The 27,184-nt window shown below is 45.1% G+C and overlaps 1 protein-coding gene and 1 long non-coding RNA gene across 8 annotated transcripts in view; one reads left to right on the top strand and one right to left on the bottom strand.

Annotated features, from left to right (window-relative positions):
• The window catches only part of IFT140 (intraflagellar transport 140), a 236,216-nt gene that overhangs the window by 40,719 nt on the left and 168,313 nt on the right, over positions 1-27,184 (top strand). For 6 of the 7 annotated variants that reach the window (XM_074965776.1, XM_074965778.1, XM_074965777.1 and 3 more), the window contains 3 exons: positions 1,050-1,225; positions 23,088-23,179; positions 26,989-27,095. In XM_074965776.1, the coding sequence (XP_074821877.1) occupies positions 1,050-1,225; positions 23,088-23,179; positions 26,989-27,095 (375 nt within the window). The remainder of the gene's footprint in view (positions 1-1,049; positions 1,226-23,087; positions 23,180-26,988; positions 27,096-27,184) is intronic. The other variant, XM_074965782.1, reaches the window with a different exon arrangement.
• Positions 145-7,102, bottom strand: LOC141995043 (uncharacterized). Its single transcript, XR_012641241.1, has 3 exons — positions 6,942-7,102; positions 3,483-3,554; positions 145-180 (listed from the first exon to the last, which is right to left on the bottom strand). It is a non-coding gene; the product is annotated as an uncharacterized LOC141995043 (long non-coding RNA).

The raw sequence follows: 27,184 nt of genomic DNA, 5'->3' as shown, positions 1-27,184 counted from the left end.
AAGGACCGGATCAAGGATTCCACCCTGTAGTGTTTCTCAGCAAAAAATTGTCTGAGAGGGAAAGCAACTGGTCAGTCAGTGGAAAAGACTGTTCATTCACCTGCACGTCCTCCAACGTAATATACGCCATCATGTGCCAGCAATGCCCCTCTTCTATGTACATCAGCGAAACTGGAGTCCCTACCCAAAAGGATAAATGGACACAAATCAGATATTAGGAATGACAATATAGAAAAACCTGTAGGAGAACACTTCAACTTCCGTGGACATACAATAGCAGATTTAAAGGTAGCCATCCTGCAGCAAAAAAACAACTTCAGGACCAGATTTCAAAGAGAAACTGCTGAGCTTCAGTTCATTTGCAAATTTGACACCATCAGCTCAGGATTAAACAAAGACTGTGAATGGCTAGCTAACTACAAAAGCAGTTTCTCCTCCCTTGGTGTTCACACCTCAATGGCTAGAAGAGGGCCTCATCCTCTCTGATTGAATTAACCTCGTTATCCCTAGCCTGATTCTTGCTTGCATATTTATACCTGCCTCTGGAAATTTCTACTGCATGCATCCGATGAAGTGGGTATTCACCCACGAAAGCTTATGCTGTTAGTCTGTAAGGTGCCACAGGACTCTTTGCTGCTTTTACAGACAAGAAGGACACACATGTTAAAGGTAGTTGTCTTCCTTTTAAGATATACTTTTAGGTTTGGATTTCTTTGAAGAAAAGAGAACTACTTTTTACCTGTGTCCTTTTTGTATAAACTACTATACTATTTTAACTCCAACAGTATATAAGATGAGAAATAAAATTGTGGTTGTTGACCTTAACTGTGTATTTGCTAGCTTTTCAGCATTTGAGGAACATGTTGTTATTAAAGTAGAACAGAATAATCTTAATCAAGATTAAGCAAGGCTTTTTTTCTGTGTAGCCTTGCCTCTGAATAACTTATGTTTGTGGGTTTGTCAGACCACTAACAGTATTGATAATTAATTTTGTAGTTTACAGGTGTATTGGAACAGAACAGTATGTAACTGGCTTGTGTTTACTGCAGGGTCTGTGCATTACGTGAATGAAAAAGGAAAGACAAGCCATGCATTGAGCACAGACAGTCCAATCCAAAAGCTCCTGATCATGGAGAAGAGGGATGTTTTGGTGGTAATAACAGAGAACCTCCTGTTGTCTATGTACACAATAACTCTTGAGGGAGAAGCAGAGGAAATCATGAAGGTAGGTGAGGTAGGCTGAGGGTTAAGGTTAGGTGCTGCTGTGGTACAACATCAGTTTCTATAGATGTATATTTCCACTTTTACTTTTGCCAACTTTTTGTTGTGTGACAAATTCATTAAGGCCCATCTTTATTTCTTGGATAAAACCTTTACGGAAATACATGTTCCTCCCAAGGTTACTCCTGTGGGGATTCTGCGCCTCTAAATTAAAAATTCTGCAGATTTTGTTTGTCAAAATAATGCAGTATAATCACAACAGTTTCAATTGTTTTGGTAATTTATTTAAACTACAATAAAGAAAAAAAGCCACTTGGTAACTAATACCCTGCATTCCAGTTATAATCCTGGATTTTCATTTAAATTATATTACAGAACACCAAATGGCAAAAAAAAAAGTAGATCATCATTTTAAATTACTCAGACTTTCACACATGAAAGTCATACAGTTTTGCTAATCATTGTCCTGGACCTGGCTGGGTACTTTGGGAAATGCTTGGTTCTGATTGTCCTGACATTTTATTGACTGCTTGGTAAATGTTTTATTTGCCCTCAAAGTATTTTTTTTTAATGGGTAAGTAAAATAAATCCTAAACTGTAATCTAACCCCATTGTGTCACTTTGGCACAGGAAAAAAGTGAGAAAGCATAGAGATCTTCCTAGCTGTTTCCTTACTTTCATTTGCCAAAGTGATGTAATATAGGGGCCTTAAAACTTTTACAGGTTTTATGCTCCTGGGGGAATTGATTGAGAATGGGAAGAGTTAACTAACAATAGGAACATTAACAATGTTACTATGCAGGCAGGCTGTTACATTTCTGCCTCAGGAAATGAGATCAATTAACCATCAACAGCAACATTAACAAAATGTGGTTTTGTTTTGTTTTTTACAAAAACTATTTTCTTTAATTTAAAAACAATTTTTTTCAGTAATATGATACTAATATTTAATAGGGTTTTTTTTATTCTCGAGAAGTTACAGACCCGTTACTAGGCAGACAGGCTGCTACATTTCTGTCTCGGGGACAGAGCCTTCCTTGTGTATAATAAAAAGACCTACCCCCTCTCCATGACAGGCGAGCCGCAGTAGCAATCAAGAGGGACAGAGTCTCTCTCGCTTATTGGCCCCCTGATGGTGATCAACATCTCCCTAGCAGGCATGCATGCCCAGCCCTCTTCCCCCTGGAGTGATTTTTGTCTCCGAGGCTGCTCCAGGCACGTTGGAACAGACACGCTGCCTGGACTGCTGGGGAAGAGATGTGTGTCCCCCTGCAGATTTTTTTTTTGCATTTTTCTGCACGGGTGGCAGAGAAATATGCAGACTATATGAATTCTGCACCCCTGCAAGGACGCAGAATTCCGTCGGGAGTACAAGGTGGAGCCAAGAATTGTGGTGGTTAATTCAGAAGCATGGGTTTTCTCTTGCATCTCTGGTTTCTCTGTTCTAACCTTCTCTGTCAGGACCCTGCTCACTCCTGTTCCTTCTCAAGTCCACAAACATCTCAGAGACCTTTACCTGGTAAAACACCCAGTGCCATTTATGTACAGTGTTGGTTCCTAGCACCCTTGTACACTGTTCAGCCTTACACCTAGAGTTTTAGGGAGCCCTCAGCTCCTGAGGCAAGCAGGCAAGAGCGATCTTTCTCTGTTTGCTTCCTCTCTTCGCCTTTTTGTATATTCTTTCTAGTGACATTAGCCTTCCAGCTCTTCTCCACCCATCAGTTAGGCACAGCTCTTCTTAATGAGGTTTCTTCTGCGGTAATTAATTGGAGCTGCAGTGACCAGAATGCTGGGTCAGGGGCTGCTGCCCAGCACTCTGTCACACCTTCCATTTCTTCATTCTTGCCCCCACCCTAACCCATTCACCCCCATTTGTCCACTCATCTCTACTTTCTTGTCTCCTGTCTATTATCTGTCTACAGACACTGAACATATCCTTCCTCTTTCTGCAGGTCATAGATATGTGTACACACTTTGTGATGCAACAGCCAACAAACATTTTAAAAATCCCAGTTTTTCTGCTAGAATGTTGTCAGGATGAATAAATGGCTTCAACTGTTTCCATTACTCTAATTTTTAGTACCATTGGAGCAAGGGTCTGATGGGGGAAGAAAGGATGGTGGTGGCATTCTTAAAATCTCCATAATCCCAGCATCATTGGTTGCTTCTATTAAAAATTAGTAGTTAACCACGATGACAGTTATATTGTCACCATACATCACTAGCATTATCATTCCATTAAGAATGGGTGCAGTACATACCTTTCTTAGAGCTCCTGTTTCTGTCTTCAGACTCAGGATGATGGTTTTGTGCTCATGTTACAACCACAAAGGCTAGAAATTTAAAAATAATAAAGATAAAATTAATGTAAAATTCTGCAGAAATTGATGGAGCTACTCATGAAGGGCTGCATAGGGTTCCACTTAAGAACGGCTTTATCCAACCCTGACATTCAGCCTGGCTACATGTTTAAAAATACAGTGATATTGATGTTGCAGTTCCTTTTACCTCTTCTTTATTTAAAACAGTTTAATTCTGAGTAATGATGGTTCTGAAAAAAATCCCTCCCCCCCGTTTCCATATTTTCAGATGCCAGAACTTTGTAGGAGTTTGGAATCTTAATCCAATCCTGAATTTTAGCTGGGGCTACTTTTTAGACAAAGCTGCAAGACCTCTCTCTTTGCACACGTCTTCTCAGCTGATCAAGTCCTAATTTCCAAGCTGACTGGTAAAATTTCTAACAGGAGGGGATTTTTTTCCTTTGGTCGTTCTGTGTACTTGAATGTCTTGTTTATGCCTTGCAAACACTCAGATATTTCAGTGATGCGTGCCAGATGGATAACTTTTAGCAAAGAGATTTAAGTGTTAATCATTAAAAACAAAACAACCCCCCCCCCCCAAATTTCCACTTTCTCTCCTTGTCTCTTCCTTCTCTTTACTTAGAATCATAGGATATTAAGGTTGGAAGAGACCTCAGGAGGTCATCTAGTCCAATCCCCTGCTCAAAGCAGGACCAACACCAACTAACTCATCCCAGCCAAGGCTTTGTCAAGCCGGGCCTGAAAAACCTCTAAGGAAGGAGATTCCACCACCTCCCTAGGTAACCCATTCCAGTGCTTCACCACCCTCCTTGTGAAATAGTGTTTCTGAATATCCAACCTAGACCTCCCCCAGTGCAACTTGAGACCATTACTTCTTGTTCTGTCATCTGCCACCACTGAGAACAGCCGAGCTCCATCCTCTTTGGAACCCCCCCTCAGGTAGTTGAAGGCTGCTATTAAATCCCCCTTCACTCTTCTCTTTTGCAGACTAAATAACTCCAGTTCCCTCAATTGCTCCTTGTAAGTCATGTGCTCCAGCCCTCTAATCATTTTTTTGCCCTTCACTGGACTCTCTCCAATTTGTCCACATCTCTTCTGTAGTGGGGGGCCCAAAACTGGACACAGGACTCCAGATGTGGCCTCACCAGTGCCAAATAGACGGGAATAATCACTTCCCTCAATCTGCTGGCAACGCTCCTACTAATACAGCCCAATATGCCTTTGGTCTTCTTGGCAACGAGGGCACACTGCTGACTCATATCCAGCGTCTCGTCCACTGCAATCTCCAGGTCCTTTTCTGCAGAACTGCTGCTTAGCCAGTCGGTCCCCAGCCCTTAGCAGCGCATGGGATTCTTCCGTCCTAAGTGCAGGACTCTGCACTTGTCCTTGTTGAACCTCATCAGATTTCTTTTGGCCCAATCCTCCAATTTGTCTAGGTCACTCTGGACCCTATCCCAACCCTCCAGCATATCTGCCTCTCCCCTCAGCTTAGTGTTATCTACAAACTTGCTGAGGGTGCAATTAATCCCATCATCCAGATCATTAATAAAGATGTTGAAGAAAACTGGCCCCGGGACTGACGTCTGGGACGCTTGATACCAGCTGCCAACTAGACAACGAGCCGTTGATCACTACCCGTTGAGCCTGACAATCTAGCCAACTTTCTGTCCACCTTATAGTCCATTCATCCAGCCCATACTTCTTTCACTTGCTGGCAAGAATACTGTGGGAGACCGTGTCAAAAGCTTTGCTAAAGTCAAGGAACAACATGTCCACTGCTTTCCCCTCATCCACAGAGCCAGTTATCTCATCACAGAAGGCAATTAGATTAGTCAGGCATGACTTGCCTTTGGTGAATCCATGCTGACTGTTCCTGATCACTTTCCTCTCCTCTAAGTGCTTCAGAATTGATTCTTTGAGGACCTGCTCCATGATTTTTCCAGGGACTGAGGTGAGGCTGACTGGCCTGTAGTTCCCAGGGTCCTCCTTCTTCCCATTTTTAAAGTCATCCTCCGTTCGCCATGAGTTTTCAAAGATAATGGCCAATGGCTCTGCAATCACATCCGCCAACTCCTTTAGCACTCTCTGATGCAGCGCATCCAGCCCCATGGACTTGTGCTCGTCCAGCTTTTCTAAATAGTCCTGAACCACTTTTCTCCACAGAGGGCTGGTCACCTCCTCCCCATGCTGTGCTGCCCAGTGCAGTAGTCTGGGAGCTGACCTTGTTCGTGAAGACAGAGGCAAAAAAAGCATTGAATACATTAGCTTTTTCCACATCCTCTTTCACTAGGTTGCCTCCCTCATTCAGTAAGGGGCCCACACTTTCCTTGACTTTCTTCTTGTTGCTCACATACCTGAAGAAACCCTTCTTGTTACTCTTAACATCTCTTGCTAGCTGCAACTCCAAGTGTGATTTGGCCTTCCTGATTTCAGCCCTCTGTGGAGAAAGAATGGGTGGTGTGGATTGCACCCTCAGGAAGTTTGCAGATGACACTAAACTGGGAGGAGAGGTAGATGCACCGCTACAGACTAGGGACTGAATGGCTCGGCAGCAGTTCTGCAGAAAAGGACCCAGGGGTTACAGTGGACGAGAAGCTGGATATGAGTCAACAGTGTGCCCTTGTTGCCAAGAAGGCCAATGGCATTTTGGGATGTATAAGTAGGGGCATTGCCAGCAGATCGAGGGACGTGATCGTTCCCCTCTATTCAACATTGGTGAGGCCTCATCTGGAGTACTGTGTCCAGTTTTGGGCCCCACACTACAAGAAGGATGTGGAAAAATTGGAAAGAGTCCAGCGGAGGGCAACAAAAATGATTAGGGGACTGGAACACATGACTTATGAGCAGAGGCTGAGGGAACTGGGATTGTTTAGTCTGCGGAAGAGAAGAATGAGGGGAGATTTGATAGCTGCTTTCAACTACCTGAAAGGGGGTTCCAAAGAGGATGGATCGAGACTGTTCTCAGTGGTAGCTGATGACAGAAGGAGTAATGGTCTCAAGTTGCAGTGGGGGAGGTTTAGGTTGGATATTAGGAAAAACTTTTTCACTAGGAGGAAACACTGGAATGCGTTACCTAGGGAGGTGGTGGAATCTCCTTCCTTAGATATTTTTAAGGTCAAGCTTGACCAAGCCCTGGCTGGGATGATTTAGTTGGGGATTGGTCCTGCTTTGAGCAGGGGGTTGGACTAGATGACCTCCTGAGGTCCCTTCCAACCCTGATATTCTATGATATTCTATGACTTCCAGTTCTCCCTGCTTGTTTCCCAGGCTTCTTGCATTTGTGTATAGGCACTTGAGATAACTTGCTGTTTGTCCTGCATTCTTAGTATGAGGCAGGAGCCCGGCCCTCTCATGCGCTCCTGCTCATGCTTCCTCCCGGTATTCCACTTCCCCACTTACCTCAGGGCTTTGGTCTCCTTTCCCCAGTGAATCTAGTTTAAAGCCCTCCTCACTAGGTTAGCCAGCCTGCTTGCAAAGATGCTCTTCCCTCTCTTCGTTAGGTGGAGTCAGTCTCTGCCTAGCACTCCTCCTTCTTGGAACACCATCCCATGGTCAAAGAATCCAAAGCCTTCTCTCCGAGACCACCTGCGTAGCCATTCGTTGACTTCCACGATTCGACGCTCTTTACCCAGGCCTTTTCCTTCCACGGGGAGGATGGACGAGAAGACCACTTGCACCTCAAACTCCTTTATCCTTCTTCCCAGAGCCACGTAGTCCGCAGTGATCCGCTCAAGGTCATTCTTGGCAGTATCATTGGTGCCCACGTGGAGAAGCGGGAAGGGGTAGCGATCTGAGGGCTTGATGAGTCTCGGCAGTCTCTCCGTCACATCATGAATCCTAGCTCCTGGCAAGCAGCAGACTTTTCGGTCGGGGCGGCAGATAGATGACTCAGTCCCCCTGAGGAGAGAGTCCACGACCACCACCACCCGCCTCCTTCTCTTGGGAGCGGTAGTCGTGGAACCCCCTTCCCTAGGACAGTGCATCTCATGCCTTCCAATCGGCGGAGTCTCCTTCTGTTCCCTTCCCTCAGATGTATCATCTAGTCCACTCTCCGCAGTAGTACCTGTGGAGAGAACATGAAACCGGTTACTTACCTGTATCTGCGTTGCTGGTGCATGGACACTCCCCTTTCTTCTTCTGGAGGTCACATGCTGCCAAATTTCTTCACCGTCCTCCTGTCCCCGCAGTACAGCCTGCTCTGAATCTTCAGAACGTTGTGTCTGTAGAAGCATATCCTGACGTCTGTCCAGGAAATCTTCAGTTTCTCTTATGCAACGCAGGGTCGATACCTGTTGCTCCAGACTTTGAACCTTCTCTTCCAATATAGAGAACAGCTTGCACTTTGTACAGACAAAGTCGCTTCTGTCCTGTAGAAGAAAGACAAACATGGCACATCCAGTGCAGGTCACAACAGCTGAACACCCCCCCATCCATATTACCTTCCTTCTACGAGCTTCCTCAGGAGTTGTAGTAACTACTCAGAGAAGCTGGCAAGATGTGAGCCTCAGTGGGCTCTCCCCAGGCGAACTCCCCGGCAAAGTCCCTCTGTTAGCCTCTGCTGTTCTAGACCTTTAATCATTTTTGTTGCTCTTCTCTGGACTGTCTCCAATTTGTCCACATCTTTCTGAAATGTGGCGCCCAGAACTGGATGCAATACTCCAGCTGAGGCTTAATCAACATGGAGTAGAGTGGAAGAATTACTTCTCATGTCTTGCTTACAATACTCCTGCAAATACATCCCAGAATGTTAGCTTTTTTTTTTTTTTGCAACAGTGTTACACCGTTGACTCATATTTAGCTTGTGATCCTCTGTGACCCCCACATCCCTTTCCTCAGTACTCCTTCATAGGCAGGTTTCAGAGTAACAGCCATGTTAGTCTGTATTCGCAAAAAGAAAAGGAGTACTTGTGGCACCTTAGAGACTAACCAATTTGTTTGAGCATGAGCTTTCGTGAGCTACAGCTCACTTCATTGGATGCATACTGTGGAAACTGCAGAAGACATTATATACACAGAGACCATGAAACAATACCTCCTCCCACCCCACTCTCCTGCTGGTAATAGCTTATCTAAAGTGATCATCAAGTTGGGCCATTTCCAGCACAAATCCAGGTTTTCTCACCCTCCACCCCCCCCCCCCCCACAAACTCACTCTCCTGCTGGTAATAGCCTATCCAAAGTGACCACTCTCTTCACAAATGTGTATGATAATCAAGGTGGGCCATTTCCAGCACAAATCCAGGTTCTCTCACCCCCCCCCCCCCCGCACAAACTCACTCTCCTGCTGGCAATAGCTCATTCAAACTGACCACTCTCCCCACAATGTACATGACAATCAAGGTGGGCCATTTCCAGCATAAATCCAAGTTTAACCAGAACGTCTGGGGGGGCGGGTAGGAAAAGACAAGGGGAAATAGGCTACCTTGCATAATGACTTAGCCACTCCCAGTCTCTATTTAAGCCTAAATTAATAGTATCCAATTTGCAAATGAATTCCAATTCAGCAGTTTCTTGCTGGAGTCTGGATTTGAAGTTTTTTTGTTGTAAGATAGCAACCTTCATGTCTGTGATTGCGTGACCAGAGAGATTGAAGTGTTCATAGGCAGTCATTTCCCATTTTGTATGCGTGCAACTGATTGTTCCTTCCTAAATGTAGTACTTTGTATTTGTCCTTATTGAATTTCATCCTATTTACTTCAGACCAATTCTCCAGTTTGTCCAGATCATTTTGAATTTTAATCCTATCCTCCAAACCACTAGCAACCCTCCCAGCTTGGTATCATCTGCAGACTTTATAAGTGTACTCTCTATGCCATTATCTAAATCATTGATGAAGATATTGAACAGAACTGGACTCAGAATTCATCTCTGTGGGACCCCACTTGATATGCCCTTCCAGCATGACTGTGAACCACTGATAACTACTCTCCGGGAATGGTTTTCCAACCAGTTATGCACCCACCTTGTAGCAGCTCCATCTAGGTTGCATTTCCCTAGTTTGTTTATGAGAAGGTAATGTGAGATAGTATCAAAAGCCTTACTAAAGTCAAGATATACCACATCTGCCGCTTCCCCCCATCCACAAGGCTTACCCTGTCAAAGAAAGCTATCAGGTTGGTTTGACATGATTTGTTCTTGACAAATCCATGCTCACTGTTTTGCACTTCTCATTATCTTCTAGATGTTTGCAAATTGATTGCTTAATTATTTGCTCCATTATCTTTCCAGGTACAGAAGTAAAGATGACTGGTCTGTAATTCCCCGGGTTGTCCTTATTTCCCTTTTTATAGATTGGCACTATATTTTCCCTTTTCTAGGCATCTGGAATCTCTCCTGTCTTCCATGACTTTTTAAAGATAATCGCTAATGGCTCAGATATCTCCTCAGTCAGCTCCTTGAGTACTCTAGGTTGCATTTCATCAGGCCCTGGTGACTTGAAGACATCTAACTTGTCTAAGTAATTTTTAACTTGTTCTTTCCCTATTTTAGCCTCTGATTCTCCCTCATTTTCACTGACATTCATTATGTTAGATGTCCAATCACCAGCAACCTTCTCGGTGAAAACCGAAACGAAGTCATTAAGCACCTCTGCCATTTCCACATTTTCTGTTATTGTTTCCCCACCCCCTCACTGAGTAACGGTTCTGCCCTGTCCTTGGTTTTCCTCATGTTTCTGATGTATTTGTAGAATGTTTTCTTGTTACCCTTTATGTCTCTAGCTAGTTTGATCTCTTTTTGTGCCTTGGCCTTTCTAATTTTGTCCCTACATACTTGTGTTATTTAGTTATATTCATCCTTTGTAATTTGACCTAGTTTCCACTTTTTGTAGGACTCTTTTTTTATTTTTAGATCATTGAAGATCTCCTGGTTAAGCTAGGGTGGTCTCTTGCCATACTTCCTATCTTTCCTACGCAGTGGGATAGTTTGCTCTTGTGCCCTTAAAAATGTCTCTTTGAAAAACTGCCAACTGTCTCTCTTTAGACTTGCTTCCCATGGGATCTTACGTATCAACTCCCTGAGTTTGCTAAAGTCTACCTTCTTGAAATCCATTGTCTTTATTTTGCTGTTCTTCCTCCTACTATTCCTTAGAATCATGAACTCTTTCATTTCACGATCACTTTCACCCAAGCTGCCTTCCACTTTCCATTCTCAGCCAGTTCCTCACTATTTGTCAAAATCAAATCTAGAACAGCCTCTCCCCTTGTACCTTTCTCCGTCTTCTGAAATAAGAAATTGTCTCCAATATATTCCAAGAACTTGTTGGATAATCTGTGCATTGCCATGTTATTTTCCCAACAGATGTCTGAGTAGTTGAAGTCCCCCTATCATCACCAAGTCCTGGGCTTTGGATGATTTTATTAGTTGTTTAAAAAAAAAAAAAGCCTCATTCACCTCTTCTTCCTGGTTAGGTGGTCTGTAGTAGGAGGCTCTCCATAATGAACAAGAGAGGAAGAGGCCAGGATGGGGCAAGAGAGGGAAGCACAAAGAAGGGGAACTATTAAGGGAATTGGCTAAGTATTGCTGAAGGCATTTAAAGGTGACTTTCAGTGGAAACCAGAATTGGTTTTGTGACCTTTTTTGCTGCTTTATGGCTTTGTCTACATCAGAGTTTTGCCCCAATTCCAGTCATCGATATAATGGCACTTGTGCAACCCTGCCCCTCAGTGCAGATGGTAGACTGTATCCTACTTTCGAGCAGGAGTAAACTCAGACAGATCTGTTATTTGTAGTGGTGGAGCTTACTCCTCTTTGAAACACCAGGGGAAGCGCCACCCTTACAAATAGAAGCCTTGCCAGTCTAAACTGCAGGTGTTTCACCTGTACAGCTACACTAGTGGCTGGAATCAGAGCAAAATCTCAGTATAGACAAAGCTTTAGCTAATGGCAAGATTGTTGATACTTAACTATAATCTGTATCTTTGTTAAAATATGGGTCTGCCACATCTCAAATACGCAATTACCTGACCTCTTTAGTAATATGTACCCTTTTCCCTACCCTGTGTTTCTCAGTTTGAACTGCAAATACAGTAGCACCCAAACAGCTCAGGATCTCGTTCTGATAGACTTATAACTGTGACATTCTGTACCTTGTGGGAGCATACTGTAACCCCCATATTCCTCATTTTCATATAATCGTGATCTTGCATGTAAAGCGTGCCTGCTAAGGTATTAGGGGAAACGTCTTTCAGCAGATCATGTCATTTCTCTATTCATATGTGTATATCATATCATATATATGAAGTTATGAGAATTGTGTTGTATGGTGGTCACTGAAGCCTTGTCTACAATGGCAAGTTTCTGCACAGTAAAGCAATTTTCTGCATTTTAACTCCTGAGGTGTACACACTGCCAAGCCACTTAGTGTGGAGAAACTGTGCAGTTGCAGCGCTATAAAAAAAAAACACCCCAATGAGAGGTGTACAGGTTTCTGCGCTGAGGGTAGAGCGCTGCGGTGCCAGTGTAGACACCCTGGTCGATTACAGCTCTGCGATTGGGCTCCGGGAGGTGTCCTACAATGCCTGTTCTTGCCTCTCTGGTCATCGATTTGAACTCTACTGCCCTGCCCTCAGGTGACCAACCGTCATCCCCACCCCATACATTCCTTTGGAATTTTGAAAGTCCCCTTTCTGTTTGCTTGGTGACGCGTGGAGTGGTCTCAGCACATCTTTCCAGGTGGCCATGCCTGCTCCACGCACCAGGTGATCCCCCACTTGGAGCAACGCCGAGCTGCTGGACCTCATCGGCATTTGGGGAGAGGAGGCTGTCCAGTCCCAGCTGTGCTCCAGCCGTAGGAATTATGATACCTACAGACAGATTTCAAACAGTCATTTTGCACTTGCTCAGTGTGTTGTTGAACCACTCCTTGCTGCTGTCAAGTTGCCTGGTGTATGGCTTCATAAGCCATGGCATTAAGGGGTAGGCGGGGTCTCCCAGGATCACAATGGGCATTTCGACTTCTGCTACGGTGATTTTCTGGTCCGGGAAGGAAGTCCCTGCTTGCAGCTTCCTGAACAGGCCCGTGTTCTGAAAGATGCGTGCATCATACACCTTTCCTGACCAGCCTGCATTTAATGTCTGTGAAACACCCACAGGGATCCACAAGCTCCCGGAGAACCATTGAGAAATACCCCTTGCGATTAATGTACTCGGTGGCTAGATGGTCTGGCTCCAGAATTGGAATACGTGTGCCATCTATCGGCCCTCTGCAGTTAGGGAAGCCCATTTGTGCAAAGCCATCCACAATGTCACACACGTTGCTCAGAGTCACGGTCTTTCGGAGCAGGATGCGATTAATGGTTCTGCACACTTCCATCAACACGAGTCCAATGGTCGACTTTCCCACTCTGAACTGGTTAGCGACCAATCGGTAACAGTCTGGAGTAGCCAGCTTCCACAGTGCAATCACCATATGCGTCTCCAATGGCAGGGTAGCTCTCATTCTCATGTCGTTGCGCCGCAGGGCTGGGGCGAGCTCATCATACAGTTGCATGAATGTGGCTTTCCTCATCCGAAAGTTCTGTAGTCATCGCTCGTCATCCCAGACATGCATGACAATGTAATGCCACTACTCAGTGCTTGTTTCCTGAGCCCAAAAGCGGTGTTCCTTTGTGGTCAGCACCTCTGTGAATGCCACAAGCAATCTCGTGTAGTAGCTAGTACGCGTGGCGAGATCAGTTTCGCACTCCTCTTGCCTTTGTTGTTTAAAGAATAACTCCACTACCACTCGTGATGTGTTGGTTAGAGCGAGCAGCATACTGGTGAGCAGCTCGGGATCCATTCCTGCAGCCAGAAAGAGGCAGAGCGCCCAGTACACAAACCGTTGAAAGATGGTGCCAAATGCAGATGGAAGCACAGGGATTTCTGTGATGCAAAGCAATGCATCATGGGTCACTGGGACAGGACCCAGGATGTCCTGGGACCCCCTCCATCTTCCCACAGCTCTTGGTGGCAGAAGAGGAAGAGGTGCTCTGTGGGATAGCTGCCCAGAGTGCACAGCTTCGAATACCACTGCAAGTGTCACAAGTGTGAACATGCTATTGCACAGGCAGCTTACAGTGTGAACACACAACAGCAGTTTCCCTTCAGCACTCTCTAAGTGGTGCAGTAACTCTGCCAGTGTAGACATACCCTAAAACATGCTGTAAGTTGGGGAATCAGCCAGATATTAGCTCCCCAGAGGCAACAGCAAGGAAAGTAACCAACCCCCGATCGGGGTGTCAAACAACCCATGAACAGCCATTGTCCATCAAGGGAGTTTACTCCGACAACAATTCAGTGACCATCTGCATGAGGCCACACCAGGGGAATTGCTCAACCTTGCTTGGAGACTCAGCGATGCCCCCAGACATGCCTGGACGTGTGTTTTCCAAGCACTGAGGGTATAAAACAGACAGAGTGGACACATATGAGGCTTTTCTCCTTCACCCACCTACACTGCAAGCAACTAAGACACTGAGAAGAAAATAAGAGTCCAACAGACGAAAAAACCTGTATATTAAGGAGTGCAATATCCAATGGGGTGAGAAAAACTGCTTAATCCAGACGTTACCCAGTCTAACAGGGTTGAGAGTTTAGACTGTGTGCTTATATTTTATTTCTTTTGGTAACTAACTCTGACTTTTTGTCTCTCATTTAATATCACTTAAAATCTATCTTTTATAGTCAGTAAATCTGTTGAACTGATTATCTTTACCAGTCAGTTTGTATGAAGTGTGGGGCAAATCTGCTCAGGGTACAAAGGCTAGTGTATATCCACTTTCTATTGATGAAGCGGTGAACCAATTAATAAATTAGACTGTATATTTCTGAGGTACAGTGCTGGGAGCGAGGGGGATTCGGCTCTGGTGCCTTTGTCTGTGTGATTCATGAATGGCTATGGGAGCCTTCATGCAATCTAGCTGGGTGTGGGGTCTCCACATGTGGTTGTGTTGCACCTGGAGGTGTTGCTGCTGGTCACTAGCAAGGCATTGTGAGAGACAGCTCAGGCTGGAGAGCGTTCAGGGGGTACAGCGGTCCCACAGTCACAGGCTGCACACCAGGAGGATCCCGTCACAGTGGTGCAGCGAGCAGGGTGAAATACACAGCTTGTTGTACTGAGCAAGATTTGCACTTCATACACTGGTGTAAAGATTTTAAGTGAGGCTTTAAGTGTGGTGGCTAAGGATAGTCAGGAGGAGGCTACCGGTTTGTTATTTTTTGTTAGTTTATTTTGAGAAAGGGAAGTAGGAACAGAAAAGCAGGAAAATGACTGAAAGTAGTGAAGCCATTGCAAAGTTGGAGCTTTTTAGACTGCGGGCTGCAGAAAAAGAGGGATCACCAGAGATTATTGCAACGGAAAGAACGGGAGATGAAGGAGAAATGGGAAGAGAGAGAGAGCGGAAAGAGAGAGAGTGGGAGGAAAAAGAAAGAACGGGAAGAAAGAAAGAACAAAAACACCAACTGGACCTGCTAGAGAAGCAGAACCCAGCTATTCCCATCACTCCAAAAATCCGCAATTTGGACATTTATGTCCTGTGTGCAAAGAGACAGATGATATTGTTGAATATCTGACTACCTTTGAAAGTCCTGATGCCAAGAGAGTTCCTACCCTGATTGCAAAATTAATTGATAAAGCTTTAAGTGTATTAAATGAAATGCCCATTGAAGATGCTTTAGACTATTGTAAATTTAAAAACATTGTTTTGCAAAGGTTTCAGATTACCCCTGAAACATATAGTTAAATTTAGGGATCTTAAGAGGAATATTGGTATGAGTAATGGGGAACATGTGAACAGAATGAAAGATTTGATGGGAAAATGGGTGAGGGGTAAAGGTGTTACAAGTTTTGAGGGAATGTTTGACCTTGTGGCTCAAAAGCATTTCCTAGGCATGTGTAAGACTGATGTAATGCAGTGCCTATGGGACAAAGATGTAAAGTCTGTGGATGAGATGGCGTCTCTTGCTGATGCCTTCGAACAGACCCAGGCATCTATTGAAAACAAACCACTGAAAGAGGTCTTTAAAGCTGGTGGGAAGGGAAGACCCCATTTTATCCCTAGCAAGAGTGAGGGTAGCTGGGAGGCTTCGTACTCACTTCCCCAAAACTATTCCTCTAACCCTCATTCATAGAATATCAGGGTTGGAAGGGACCCCAGAAGGTCATCTAGTCCAACCCCCTGCTCAAAGCAGGACCAATTCCCAGTTAAATCATCCCAGCCAGGGCTTTGTCAAGCCTGACCTTAAAAACCTCTAAGGAAGGAGATTCTACCACCTCCCTAGGTAACGCATTCCAGTGTTTCACCACCCTCTTAGTGAAAAAGTTTTTCCTAATATCCAATCTAAACCTCCCCCATTGCAACTTGAGACCATTACTCCTCGTTCTGTCATCTGCTACCATTGAGAACAGTCTAGAGCCATCCTCTTTGGAACCCCCTTTCAGGTAGTTGAAAGCAGCTATCAAATCCCCCCTCATTCTTCTCTTCTGCAGACTAAACAATCCCAGCTCCCTCAGCCTCTCTTCATAAGTCATGTGCTCTAGACCCCTAATCATTTTTGTTGCCCTTCGCTGGACTCTCTCCAATTTATCCACATCCTTCTTATAGTGTGGGGCCCAAAACTGGACACAGTACTCCAGATGAGGCCTCACCAGGGTCGAATTCAAATCTCCTGTAAAAGCAGAAGAATCTAAAAGGTGCTATCAGTGTAATTCCACTGATCGCCTAAGGAATAAATGCCTTGTGTTAGGAGGAAGCAGGCAACCAATAGCTCATGTTAGTTCTGCTGTCCTCAACACAGAAAACCCCCAGGCAGTCAAAACCTATCATATTGGTTTTGTGAGATTAGCCTCTGCAGAACAAGACATGGAGCATGTTAAGGTTGTCCAAATTAATGGTAGGGAATGCGTGGGGCAGAGGGATATAGGGGCTCAGATCTCTCTGGTTAAGCAGAGTGTGGTCCCAAAGGCCAGTATGTTACATAGCTAAATAGCAGAGATTGTAGGGGTGGGCAAAAGCAGATTCCTCATACCACTAGCCAAAATCCATGTGATTTGGGAAGGTTTGGAAAGTGTTTTGACTGTGGAGGTAATGAAACACCTCCTAGTTGACCTGCTTCTTGGTAATGATTTCTTCCGTGTAGCTCAGGTTAAAGTATTTGCTTGCAGCAGGAGAGAGAGTTTCATGCTGGGACCCTTGAGGGAAAGGGTAAGATCTCAGGAACTGCTGAGAGAATGTGAAAGTCTCCTTGATTCTTCTGCAGCAGGGGGAAGCCACATGCTTCCAATTGGGAGGGTGGTTGAGACCAACTTCTACACTACAGCTGGAGGCAACACCGTCTCAGGAAGGGAGGGGCATGTAATGCCTGCCAGGGAGAGAATTGTCCAGGTTGTTAGCTGCCAGCAAGTTGCAGCTAAATGAGAGACAAACCCCGCTCTAGGGAGCATAGGGAAATGTATCCCAGAGGGGAGCTTAGAAAAGTGGGAGGGAATCTCAGAAACCACTGAGGTGGGTGAGGATTCCTGTGACTCTGTCATGCGGGGAAGCAGTTTGCTTCGAAGTCTGGGAGGGGCTGAGACTAGCTCCTTTCAAGCAGAAGGCAATATGCCCGCAGGAGCAGGGGCAGGAGAGGGGTTGTCAGTGATTGCACAGACAATCCAGGAAGTTTTTGGAGAGTGTTGGGGACAACTTCCTGGTGCATGTGCTGGAGGAACCAACTAGGGGAAGAGCTCTTCTTGACCTGCTGCTCACAAACAGGGAAGGATTAGTAGGGGAAGCAAAAGTGGATGGGAACCTGGGAGGCAGTGACCATGAGATGGTCAAGTTCAGGATCCTGACAAAAGGAAGAAAGGAGAGCAGCAGAATATGGAGCCTGGACTTCAGAAAAGCAGACGTTGACTCCCTCAGGGAACTGATGGGCAGGATCCCCTGGGAGAATAACATGAAGGGGAAAGGAGTCCAGGAGAGTTGGCTGGCTGTATTTTAAAGAATCTTTATTGAGGTTGCAAGAACAAACCATCCCGATGTGTAGAAAGAATAGTAAATATAGCAGGCGACTAGCTTGGCTTAACAGTGAAATCCTTGCTGATCTTAAACACAAAAAAGAAGCTTACAAGAAGTGGAAGATTTGACAAATGACCAGGGAGGAGTATAAAAACTATTGCTCAGGCATACAGGAGTGAAATCAGGAAGGCCAAATCACACTTGGAGTTGCAGCTAGCCAGGGATGTTAAGAGCAACAAGAAGGGTTTCTTCTGGTATGTTAGCAACAAGAAGGTGGTCAAGGAAAGTTTGGGCCCCTTACTGAATGGGGGAGGCAGCCTAGTGACACAGGATGTGGAAAAGCTGAAGTACTCAATGCTTTTTTTATTTTTTGGCCTGTGTCTTCACGAACAAGGTCAGCTCCCAGACTACTGTACTGGGCAGCACAGTTTGGGGAGGAGACGACCAGCCCTCTGTGGAGAAAGAAGTGGTTCGGGACTATTTAGAAAAGCTGGACAAGCACAAGTCCATGGGGCTGGATGCGCTGCATCCGAGGGTGCTAAAAGAGTTGGTGGATGTGATTGTAGAGCCATTGGCTATTATCTTTGAAAACTCATGGCGATCGGGGGAGGTCCCAGATGACTGGAAAAAGGCTAATGTAGTGCCCATCTTTAAAAAAAGAGAAGGAGGAAGATCTGGGGAACTACAGGCCAGTTAGCCTCACCTCTGTCCCTGGAAAAATCATGGAGCAGATCCTCAAGGAATCAATTTTGAAGCACTTAGAGGAGAAGAAAGTGATCAGGAACAGTCAGCATGGATTCACCAAGGGCAAGTCATGCCTGACTAACCTAATTGCCTTCTATGATGAGATAACTGGCTCTCTGGATGAGGGGAAAGCAGTGGACATGTTATTCCTTGACTTTAGCAAATCTTTTGATACAGTCTCCCACAGTATTCTTGCTAGCAAGTTAAAGAAGTATGGGCTGGATGAATGGACTATAAGGTGGATAGAAAGCTTGCTAGATCATTGGGCTTAACAGGTAGTGATCAATGGCTCCATGTCTAGTTGACAGTCGGTATAAAACGGAGTGCCCAAGAGTTGGTCCTGGGGCCGGTTTTGTTCAATATCTTCATAAATGGTCTGGAGGATGGCGTGGATTTCACCCTCAGCAAGTTTGCAGATGATACTAAACTAGGAGGAGAGGTAGATACGCTGGAGGATAGGGATAGGATACAGAGGGACCTAGACAAATTAGAGGATTGGGCCAAAAGAAATCTGATGAGGTTTAACAAGGACAAGTGCAGAGTCCTGCACTTAGGATGGAAGAATCCAATGCACCGCTACAAACTAGGGACCGAATGGCTCGGCAGCAGTTCTGCAGAAAAAGACCTAGGGGTTACAGTGGATGAGAAGCTGGATATGAGTCAACAGTGTGCCCTTGTTGCCAAGAAGGCTAATGGCATTTTGGGATGTATAAGTAGGGGCATTTCCAGCAGATCGAGGGACGTGATCGTTCCCCTCTATTCCACACTGGTGAGGCCTCATCTGAAGTCTTGTGTCCTGTTTTGGGCCCCACACTACAAGAAGGATGTGGAAAAATTTGGAAAGAGTCCAGCGGAGGGGAACAAAAATGATTAGGGGACTGGAACACATGACTTATGAGGAGAGGCTGAGGGAACTGGGGATGTTTAGTCTATGGAAGAGAAGAATGAGGGGGGATTTGATAGCTGCTTTCAGCTACCTGAAAGGAGGTTCCAAAGAGGATGGCTCTAGACTGTTCTCAGTGGCAGCAGATGACAGAACAAGGAGTAATGGTCTCAAGTTGCAGTGGGGGAGATTTAGGTTGGATATTAGGAAAAACTTTTTCACTAGGAGGGTGGTGAAACACTGGAATGCGTTACCTAGGGAGGTGGTGGAATCTCCTTCCTTAGAAGTTTTTAAGGTCAGAGAAAGAGGTGGTGGAGGTTACCCCAATCAATGTCCCAGTTTTTCAGGATGCTATTTCCGATATGTTTTTGAAAAGTAACTGTCTCTCTTTACATCAAGATGCACCTCTGATAACAAAGGAGTTGAGACAAGAAAATGCCAGGTGTTGGTTTGTGAGAATAGAAATGACCCAATGGGCAGAGAGGGGGGTGTTTTCCCCAGGCTGGTGAGACACATAGAACAATTATGGGAAAGCTGCTGGGAAAAGGTGCATCTGATCAAAGAGTAAACACACCTCACCCAGAGGGTACAGAGCACAGCCCTCTAGGAGGCAGAGAAGGACTCAGTGCTGGGAGTGGGAAACACAGGGTAACCCCAAAAAGGGAGCTGGATTTTTTGTATATGTACAATCCTAGGGTTGGGAGACAGCTCCCTGAAGGGGCCAGTCAATATGCACGATCCCCCTAAATTCTTATCTTGCCAGACCCTGAGGTACCAAAATTCCAGAAACATAATTAAAATAAGAACCCAGGCAGAGGGGAACACTGGAGGGAAAGAAAAGCCAGTGACTGATTACATGGGAGAGAGCCAAAGGACACCATGGGTAATGAACAAACCAACGTCAAACCAGACTATCTGAACAGAGGACGTGGTATCATAAAGATACTTGTAAATGCACATCTGTGATAAAATTTTTGGTATTAATGTGAAGTTGAGGATAAGAATTTTGACATGGATGTTAAACCTTATGGTAATGCTAGTTCTCAGTTCATACATGTAAACAGATTTAAAGCTTATCTCAGCAGAGAAATCATAACAAACCTGGTTTGCTGTGTGAGTGAAAGGGGAACCTGAGGCACACTGCCTCATGGCCTTGATGGCTGGGTGCCAAGAGAAGTATAACACAAACTGCCTTTGAGATAGTCAGTGGCTATCCCTCTTGCAGTAAACTAAGGGGAAAGGTGTGACATTCTATACCTTAGGGGAGTGTACTGTAACCACCATAGTCCTCATTTTCATATAATCCTGATCTTACATATAAAGCATGCCTTGTAAGGTATCAGGGAAAGGTTATGATCTGCTGAAAGACATTTCTCTATCCATATATGTGTATCACTAATGTATATGAAGTTATGAGAATTGTGTTGTATGATGGTCACTAAAACATGCTGTAAGTTGAGGAATCAGCCAGATATTAGCTCCCCAGAGGCAACAGCAAGGACAGTAACCAATGCCTAGTCGGGGTGTCAAACAACCCATTAACAGCCATTGTCCAGCAAGGGAGCTACAATTCAATGACTCATCTGCATGAGGCCACATCAGGGGAATTGCACAACCTTGATTTGAGACTCAGTAGTGCCCCCAGACTTGAGTTTTCCAAGCACATGGACTGAGGGTGTAAAACACAGAGTGGACACATATGAGGCTTTTCTCCTTCACCCACCTACACTGCAAGCAACTAAGACACTGAGAAGAAAATAAGAGTCCAACAGACGAAAAAACCTGTATATTAAGGACTGCAATATCCAGTGGGGTGAGAAAAACTGCTTAATCCAGATGTTGCCCAGTCTAATAGGGTTGAGAGTTTTAGACTGTGTGCTTATATTTTATTTCTTTTGGTAACTAACTCTGACTTTTTGTCTATCACCTAAAATCTATCTTTTATACTCAATACATCTGTTGAACTGTTTATCTTTCCCAGTGAGTTTGCCTGAAGTGAATGGTAAATTGCTCAGGTATCAAAGGCTGGTGTATGTCCACTTTCTATTGATGAAGTGGTGAACCAATTAATAAATTAGCTGGTATATTCCTGAGTGCTGGGAGGATTTGGCTCTGCATGATTCATGAAGGGCTCTGGGAGCATTCATGCAATCTAGCAGGGTGTGAGGTCTCCACATGTGGTTATGTTGAGTGATAACAGCACCTGGAGGGGTTGCTGCTGGTCACTAACAAGGCATTGTGAGAGACAGCCCAGCCTGGAGAGAGTTCAGGGGGCACCCTGGAGGAAACCCGTCACAATAATAGACAACCCTTTGTTTTCTGCATTACACCATTAATTCTGCAGCAGCTATAGTAGAATTGTTGTGACATAACTGCTCTGAATATTACAAAACTAGAACCATTAAAAATGTACACTAGTCTGTTTTAATAAGGCTTGTGGTGAGATGTCAAGGTTCCTTCCCCACTCTGAACTCTAGGGTACAGATGTGGGGGACCTGCATGAAAACCTCCTAAGCTTACTTTTACCAGCTTAGGTTAAAACTTCCCCAAGGTACAAATTAATTTTACCCTTTGCCCTTGGAATTTCCACTGCCACCACCAAACTTTAACTGGGTTTACTGGGAAACGTAGTTTGGACACGTCTTTCCCCCCAAAATCCTCCCAACCCTTGCACCCCACTTCCTGGGGAAGGTTTGGTAAAAATCCTCACCAATTTGCATAGGTGACCACAGACCCAAACCCTTGGATCTTAGGGCAATGAAAAAGCATTCAGTTTTCTTACAAGAAGACTCTTAATAGAAGTAAAGGAATCACCTCTGTAAAATCAGGATGGTAGATACCTTACAGGGTAATTAGATTCAAAACATAGAGAATCCCTCTAAGCAAAATCTTAAGTCACAAAAAAGACACACAGACAGGGATAGTCATTCTATTCAGCACAGCTCTTTTCTCAACCATTTAAAGAAATCATAATCTAACACATACCTAGCTAGATTACTTACTAAAAGTTCTAGGACTCCATTCCTGTTCTGTCCCCAGCAAAAGCAGCATACAGACCCTTCATTTTTCTCCCTCCTCCCAGCTTTTGAAAGTATCTTGTCTCCTCATTGGTCATTTTGGTCAGGTGCAAGTGAGGTTACCTTTAGCTTCTTAACCCTTTACAGGTGAGAGGATTTTTCCTCTGGCCAGGAGGGATTTTAAAGGGGTTTACCCTTCCCTTTATATTTATGACATGAGTGTATTAGTTGTAGGCGCTATCTGTTCTTACTCGATAAGAGATGATTTTGGGGTCTTCATCGCAAATGATTCTGTATTGTGAATACCTGTAGAATGTACTGTTTATCACATCACAGCACACATGGCCATTTAGCAAGCCTGGTCTTATGAAGAAATAAATGCTCTTGGAGAAATAACCCTGGTTTTTATATCCTACGTCACTGCCACAATAATGACCCTAAAGTTGCTCTTCAATGGAAACTAATGCACATTGTTGCAGTGGATTGAACCATTAGAGACTATAGCTTTTAAAAAGGTATTTTAAAAAAAAAATTAGCAAGATTCAGAAAAGGGATTGTATATTTGTGTCTAACTAAAATATATAATAGTTAATCAAATAATTAACAAATTTTGGAATAGATATTAAATCTTGTGCTTTAGAATTTAAACCACCCTTTAACTGTTAGGAATAAGGACTATATCTACTTTAAGGGGAAGATTATCCCATATCTGCCTAATGCAAGGTTTCTTTTATCTTTCTCTGAAGCATCTGGTGCTGGCCACTGTTGAAGACAGGACACTGGACTTGGTCTATGGCCATGGTCCAGTATGGTAATTCCTGTGTCCCCGCTTTGCAACCCAGGTTTGCAGTGCTGACACCTGCTGTTTTTCAATTATGTCCCTTCTAACTAATGGGGTTTTGTTTTATTTTGTTTTTGTTAACAGGTGAAGTTGAGTGGAAAGATAGATCACTCTGCAGACATTATTTTAATCGACCGTAGCCTCCTTGTTACGGCAATAGGTGAAACAGTCCTCAGGTAAGAATTTGACTTTGAGACACAAGAGATTTGCCAGCTGGAAGAATCTTGTTCAGTGGTGGACCAAAGATTCAGCTAACTCTAGAGTGCCTTTGCTTTCATATTATTCTTCTAAGATAATTTAAGAAATTTAAGAAAATTTATATTTTCTGTTTGTTACTCATTGTTTCTCGTTCTTCAAAATAATGAGCTGAAGCCTGTTTAATATTGTTGAATCCCTAAAAGTTTTCACATGCTTTCCTTTCTCCCAGGGAATCCATATTTTATCTTCTGATATCATCTGACCTCTTACCTCTCAAATTCCAGCCTTCACTTTGCCTTTGTCTGTTTCTTTCTCTGGAAAAGTAGAGTCCTTTGATTTTTGTGCAGGGAGAGGATGGCCAGTTTGTTCTTCCCAACCTGTTGGCTGATTCTTATGGCAGCATACACATCAACAGTGGAAAAATGGACTCTTGTGCGCTCTTGTCAGGAATTCTCTCTTCCTGTCTAGGATAACAGGAGAAGTGCTGTGATGCTTATATACTCTATTCTTTGAAACAGGGTGTAGCGAAGTGGAGACTCACCAGTGCAGCGCCTCCTGCTGGTCTTAGGAATTAGCTCAACTCCAGCGCACCCTCTGCTGGCTGGTGTCTTGCCTGCCTCAGGCCCCCATGTCCCTCCTGGACCCCAGTGCCCATGTACCTCAGGGTTCTGCCCCAGCAGTACCCCACTCTCTGAGTCTCCCCTCCCAGGGGAACCCCCAACCCTCTAAGCCCACCTTGCCTCAATGGCTACAGCCAGTCATCATCTAGCCCCCACTCACTGGGGCAGACTGCAGTCTGTAATGGCCACTCATCATTGGCAAGGGGTTAGGACCAGCTGCCGCTGCCTATTCCCAGGCTGCCCTTCTGCAGCCCCAGTACCTTTGTAGGCGTTCACCAAGGCCTGCAGCCTAGGGATTTACCAGGCTGGAGCTCCCCAGCTCCCTTTACCCTTCCCCAGCACTGCTCCACTTCAGGTACCTTGCTCCCAGACAGCTAGCCCTTCCCACTACAGTGCTAGAGTAAGACTCCTTAAGCTCCTGGGCCCCAGCCCTCTTATCAGGGCCAGCTGGGCCCTAATTGAGCTGGCCACAGCTGTGGCTGCTTCCCCAATCAGCCTAGCTTGGCTGCTTTTAACCCCTGTTCTCCAGGAGTGGGGCAGCCGCTTTACTACTGTGTTGAAATATTCTGTGTGCTTTTATTTCTTTGTATTTTAAGAATATGTTTTCTTTCCTTTTGGATTTCTAACCTCATTGCAACTGGGTCATCCTTTAACACAGAATCATAGAATATCAGGGTTGGAAGGGACCTTAGGAGGTCATCTAGTCCAACCCTCTGCTCAAAGCAGAACCAATCCCCAATTAAATCATCCCAGCCAGGGCTTTGTCAAGCCTGACCTTAAAAACTTCTAAGGAAGGAGATTCCATCACCTCCCTAGGTAATGCATTCCAGTGTTTCACCACCCTCCTAGTGAAAAAGTTTTTCCTAATATCCAATTTAAATCTCCCCCACTGCAACTTGAGACCATTACTCCTTGTTCTGTCATCTGCTGCCACTGAGAACAGTCTAGATCCATCCTCTTTGGAACCTTCTTTCAGGTAGTTGAAAGCAGCTATCAAATCGCCCTTCATTCTTCTCTTCCATAGACTAAACATCCCCAGTTCCCTCAGCCTCTCCTCATAAGTCATGTGTTCCAGTCCCCTAATCATTTTTGTTGCCCTCCGCTGGACTCTTTCCAATTTTTCCACATCCTTCTTGTAATGCAGGGCCCAAAACTGGACACAAGACTCCAGATGAGGCTTCACCAGTGTCGAATAGAGGGGAACGATCACGTCCCTCGATCTGCTGGCAATGCCCCTACTTATACATCCCAAAATGCCATTGGCCTTCTTGGCAACAAGGGCACACTGTTGACTCATATCCAGCTTCTCGTCCACTGTAACCCCTAGGTCTTTTTCTGCAGAACTGCTGCCGAGCCATTCGGTCCCTAGTCTGTAGCGGTGCATTGGATTCTTCCATCCTAAGTGCAGGACTCTGCACTTGTCCTTGTTAAACCTCATCAGATTTCTTTTGGCCCAATCCTCTAATTTGTCTAGGTCCCTCTGTATCCTATCCCTACCCTCCAGCGTATCTACCTCTCCTCCTAGTTTAGTGTCATCTGCAAACTTGCTGAGGGTGCAATACACACCATCCTCCAGATCATTTATGATCTGTATTACTGTATAACATCTGTATTACTTCTTTATATTTGCATTTCATTAATATCAATGGAATGCCAAGATGGGGAATATATGTTCAGCAGCATAAGAGGTACACTTTTCTTGAACTTAGGCTTGCTAGTATGATCAGCCAGTCACCTGGTTAATTTTGGGAGAATGGTAGTAAAGACCCAGCACCATTTTCTAATTGGCAAGGAAGGCATTTGGCTTCTATGCTTTGTTCCAGAAAATCCCCCTTGAATTCAAAGGGTTGTTAGCAGTTAATGGTAATGGGGAGCATTTTAAAAAAGATGGAGAACCATGAGATGGAAAGTAAAAGGATATCCAAGCCCCTCTGTATAAATGAGGCCGTTTGTTTCCAAATATTTTTTCATACCTGATATCAGAAAACAGAGTAAATAATAAGTTAAAGGAAAAAGTAAGATTGTAAGGAGATAAGTTAAAAAATGAGTGAAAGTTAATAAGCGGCTTTTGCACATTCCACATACTAGTTGGTCTCCAACCTTTTAAAGCAAAGATCACTTTTTGAATTTAAGTGCAACCCAGGATCTACCTCAAAAAAAATGTAGAAATAACAGTAATCACACAAACCCAAACACCCGTGCCTCGCCCCCTGCCCAGCCCCTTCTCTGAGGCCCCGCCCTGCTAACTCCATCCCCCCTCCCTCCGTCATTCGCTCTCTTCCACCCTCACTCACTTTCATCGGGCTGGGACAGCGGGTTGGGGTGTGGGAAGGGGTGCAGGTTCTGGGTGGGGGCAGAGGGGTTTGGAGTGTGGGAGGTGCTCTGGTTGAGCCTGGGGCAGGGAGTTTGGATGCAGCAGGGGGCTCAGGGCTGGGGCAAGAGGTTGGGGCACAGGATGTGGGCTCTGGGAGGGGGCTAGGGCTGGGGGTTGGGGTGCAGGAGGTGTTCGGGGTGTGGGCTCCAGACAGGCACCACTTACCTCAGGCGGTTCCCAGGTGGCGGCGCAGTGGGGCTAAGTTAGCCTCCTTGCCTGCCTTGGCCCTGCGCCACTCCTGGAAGCAGCCAGCATGTCTGGCAGTGGCTCCTGGGGTGGGAGGGGCAGGTGGCGCCGCGTGCTGCCCCCGTCCGCAGGCACCATCCCCGCAACTCCCATTGGCCACAGTTCCCTATGGCCAATGGGAGCAGCGGTGCTGGTGTCTGCAGGCGAGGGCAGCGTGTGAAGACCCCCTGACCCCTCCCCCAGGGGCCGCAGCAATGTGTCGGCCACTTTCAGGAGCAGCGCGGGGCCAGGGCAGGCAGGGAACCTGCCTTAGCCCTGCTCTGCCTCTGGACTTAGAGGCCGATCTCCCGATTTGGCTGCAGAGGGTTGGCAACCCTAGACTGAGACAGATCTACTGTCAGAGGCACCACGGTCAACCAGCTGATCACGATCTACCGGTTGGTGACCACTGCCAGACGGCTGCTGGCAGTTTCATTTTAGAATGAAATGATCTGGGTATTCCAGTAATAGAAAATGTGTGCCCTGCATTGTATCCTATTGAATCTCTTCAGTCAAACATCTGGAAGGCTATCACTTTTTAAAAGCCCCTTGTTTTCTGTGCACTTAGGTTCTGGGATTTAGAGCGAAGTGAGAATTATGTGCTCTTTCTAGATGTGCAGCTTGGCTTTGAAGTAGGGGAATGTTTAAACTCTGTCTCTTACTGCACTGTTAAAGGTAAGAAACCCTATGAGAACTGTGATCCTTAGCTCATAAACCTTGTTGTGAAATGTCTGTCTTTGGTGCTCTGTAGGAATTTTAGTGTA

This window comes from Natator depressus, chromosome 10 (genome assembly GCF_965152275.1).
Source record: "Natator depressus isolate rNatDep1 chromosome 10, rNatDep2.hap1, whole genome shotgun sequence".
Lineage (NCBI taxonomy): Eukaryota > Metazoa > Chordata > Testudines > Cheloniidae > Natator > Natator depressus.
The sequence above is the reverse complement of the archived record's forward strand: the minus strand, read 5'-3'. Positions and strand labels throughout refer to the sequence as shown.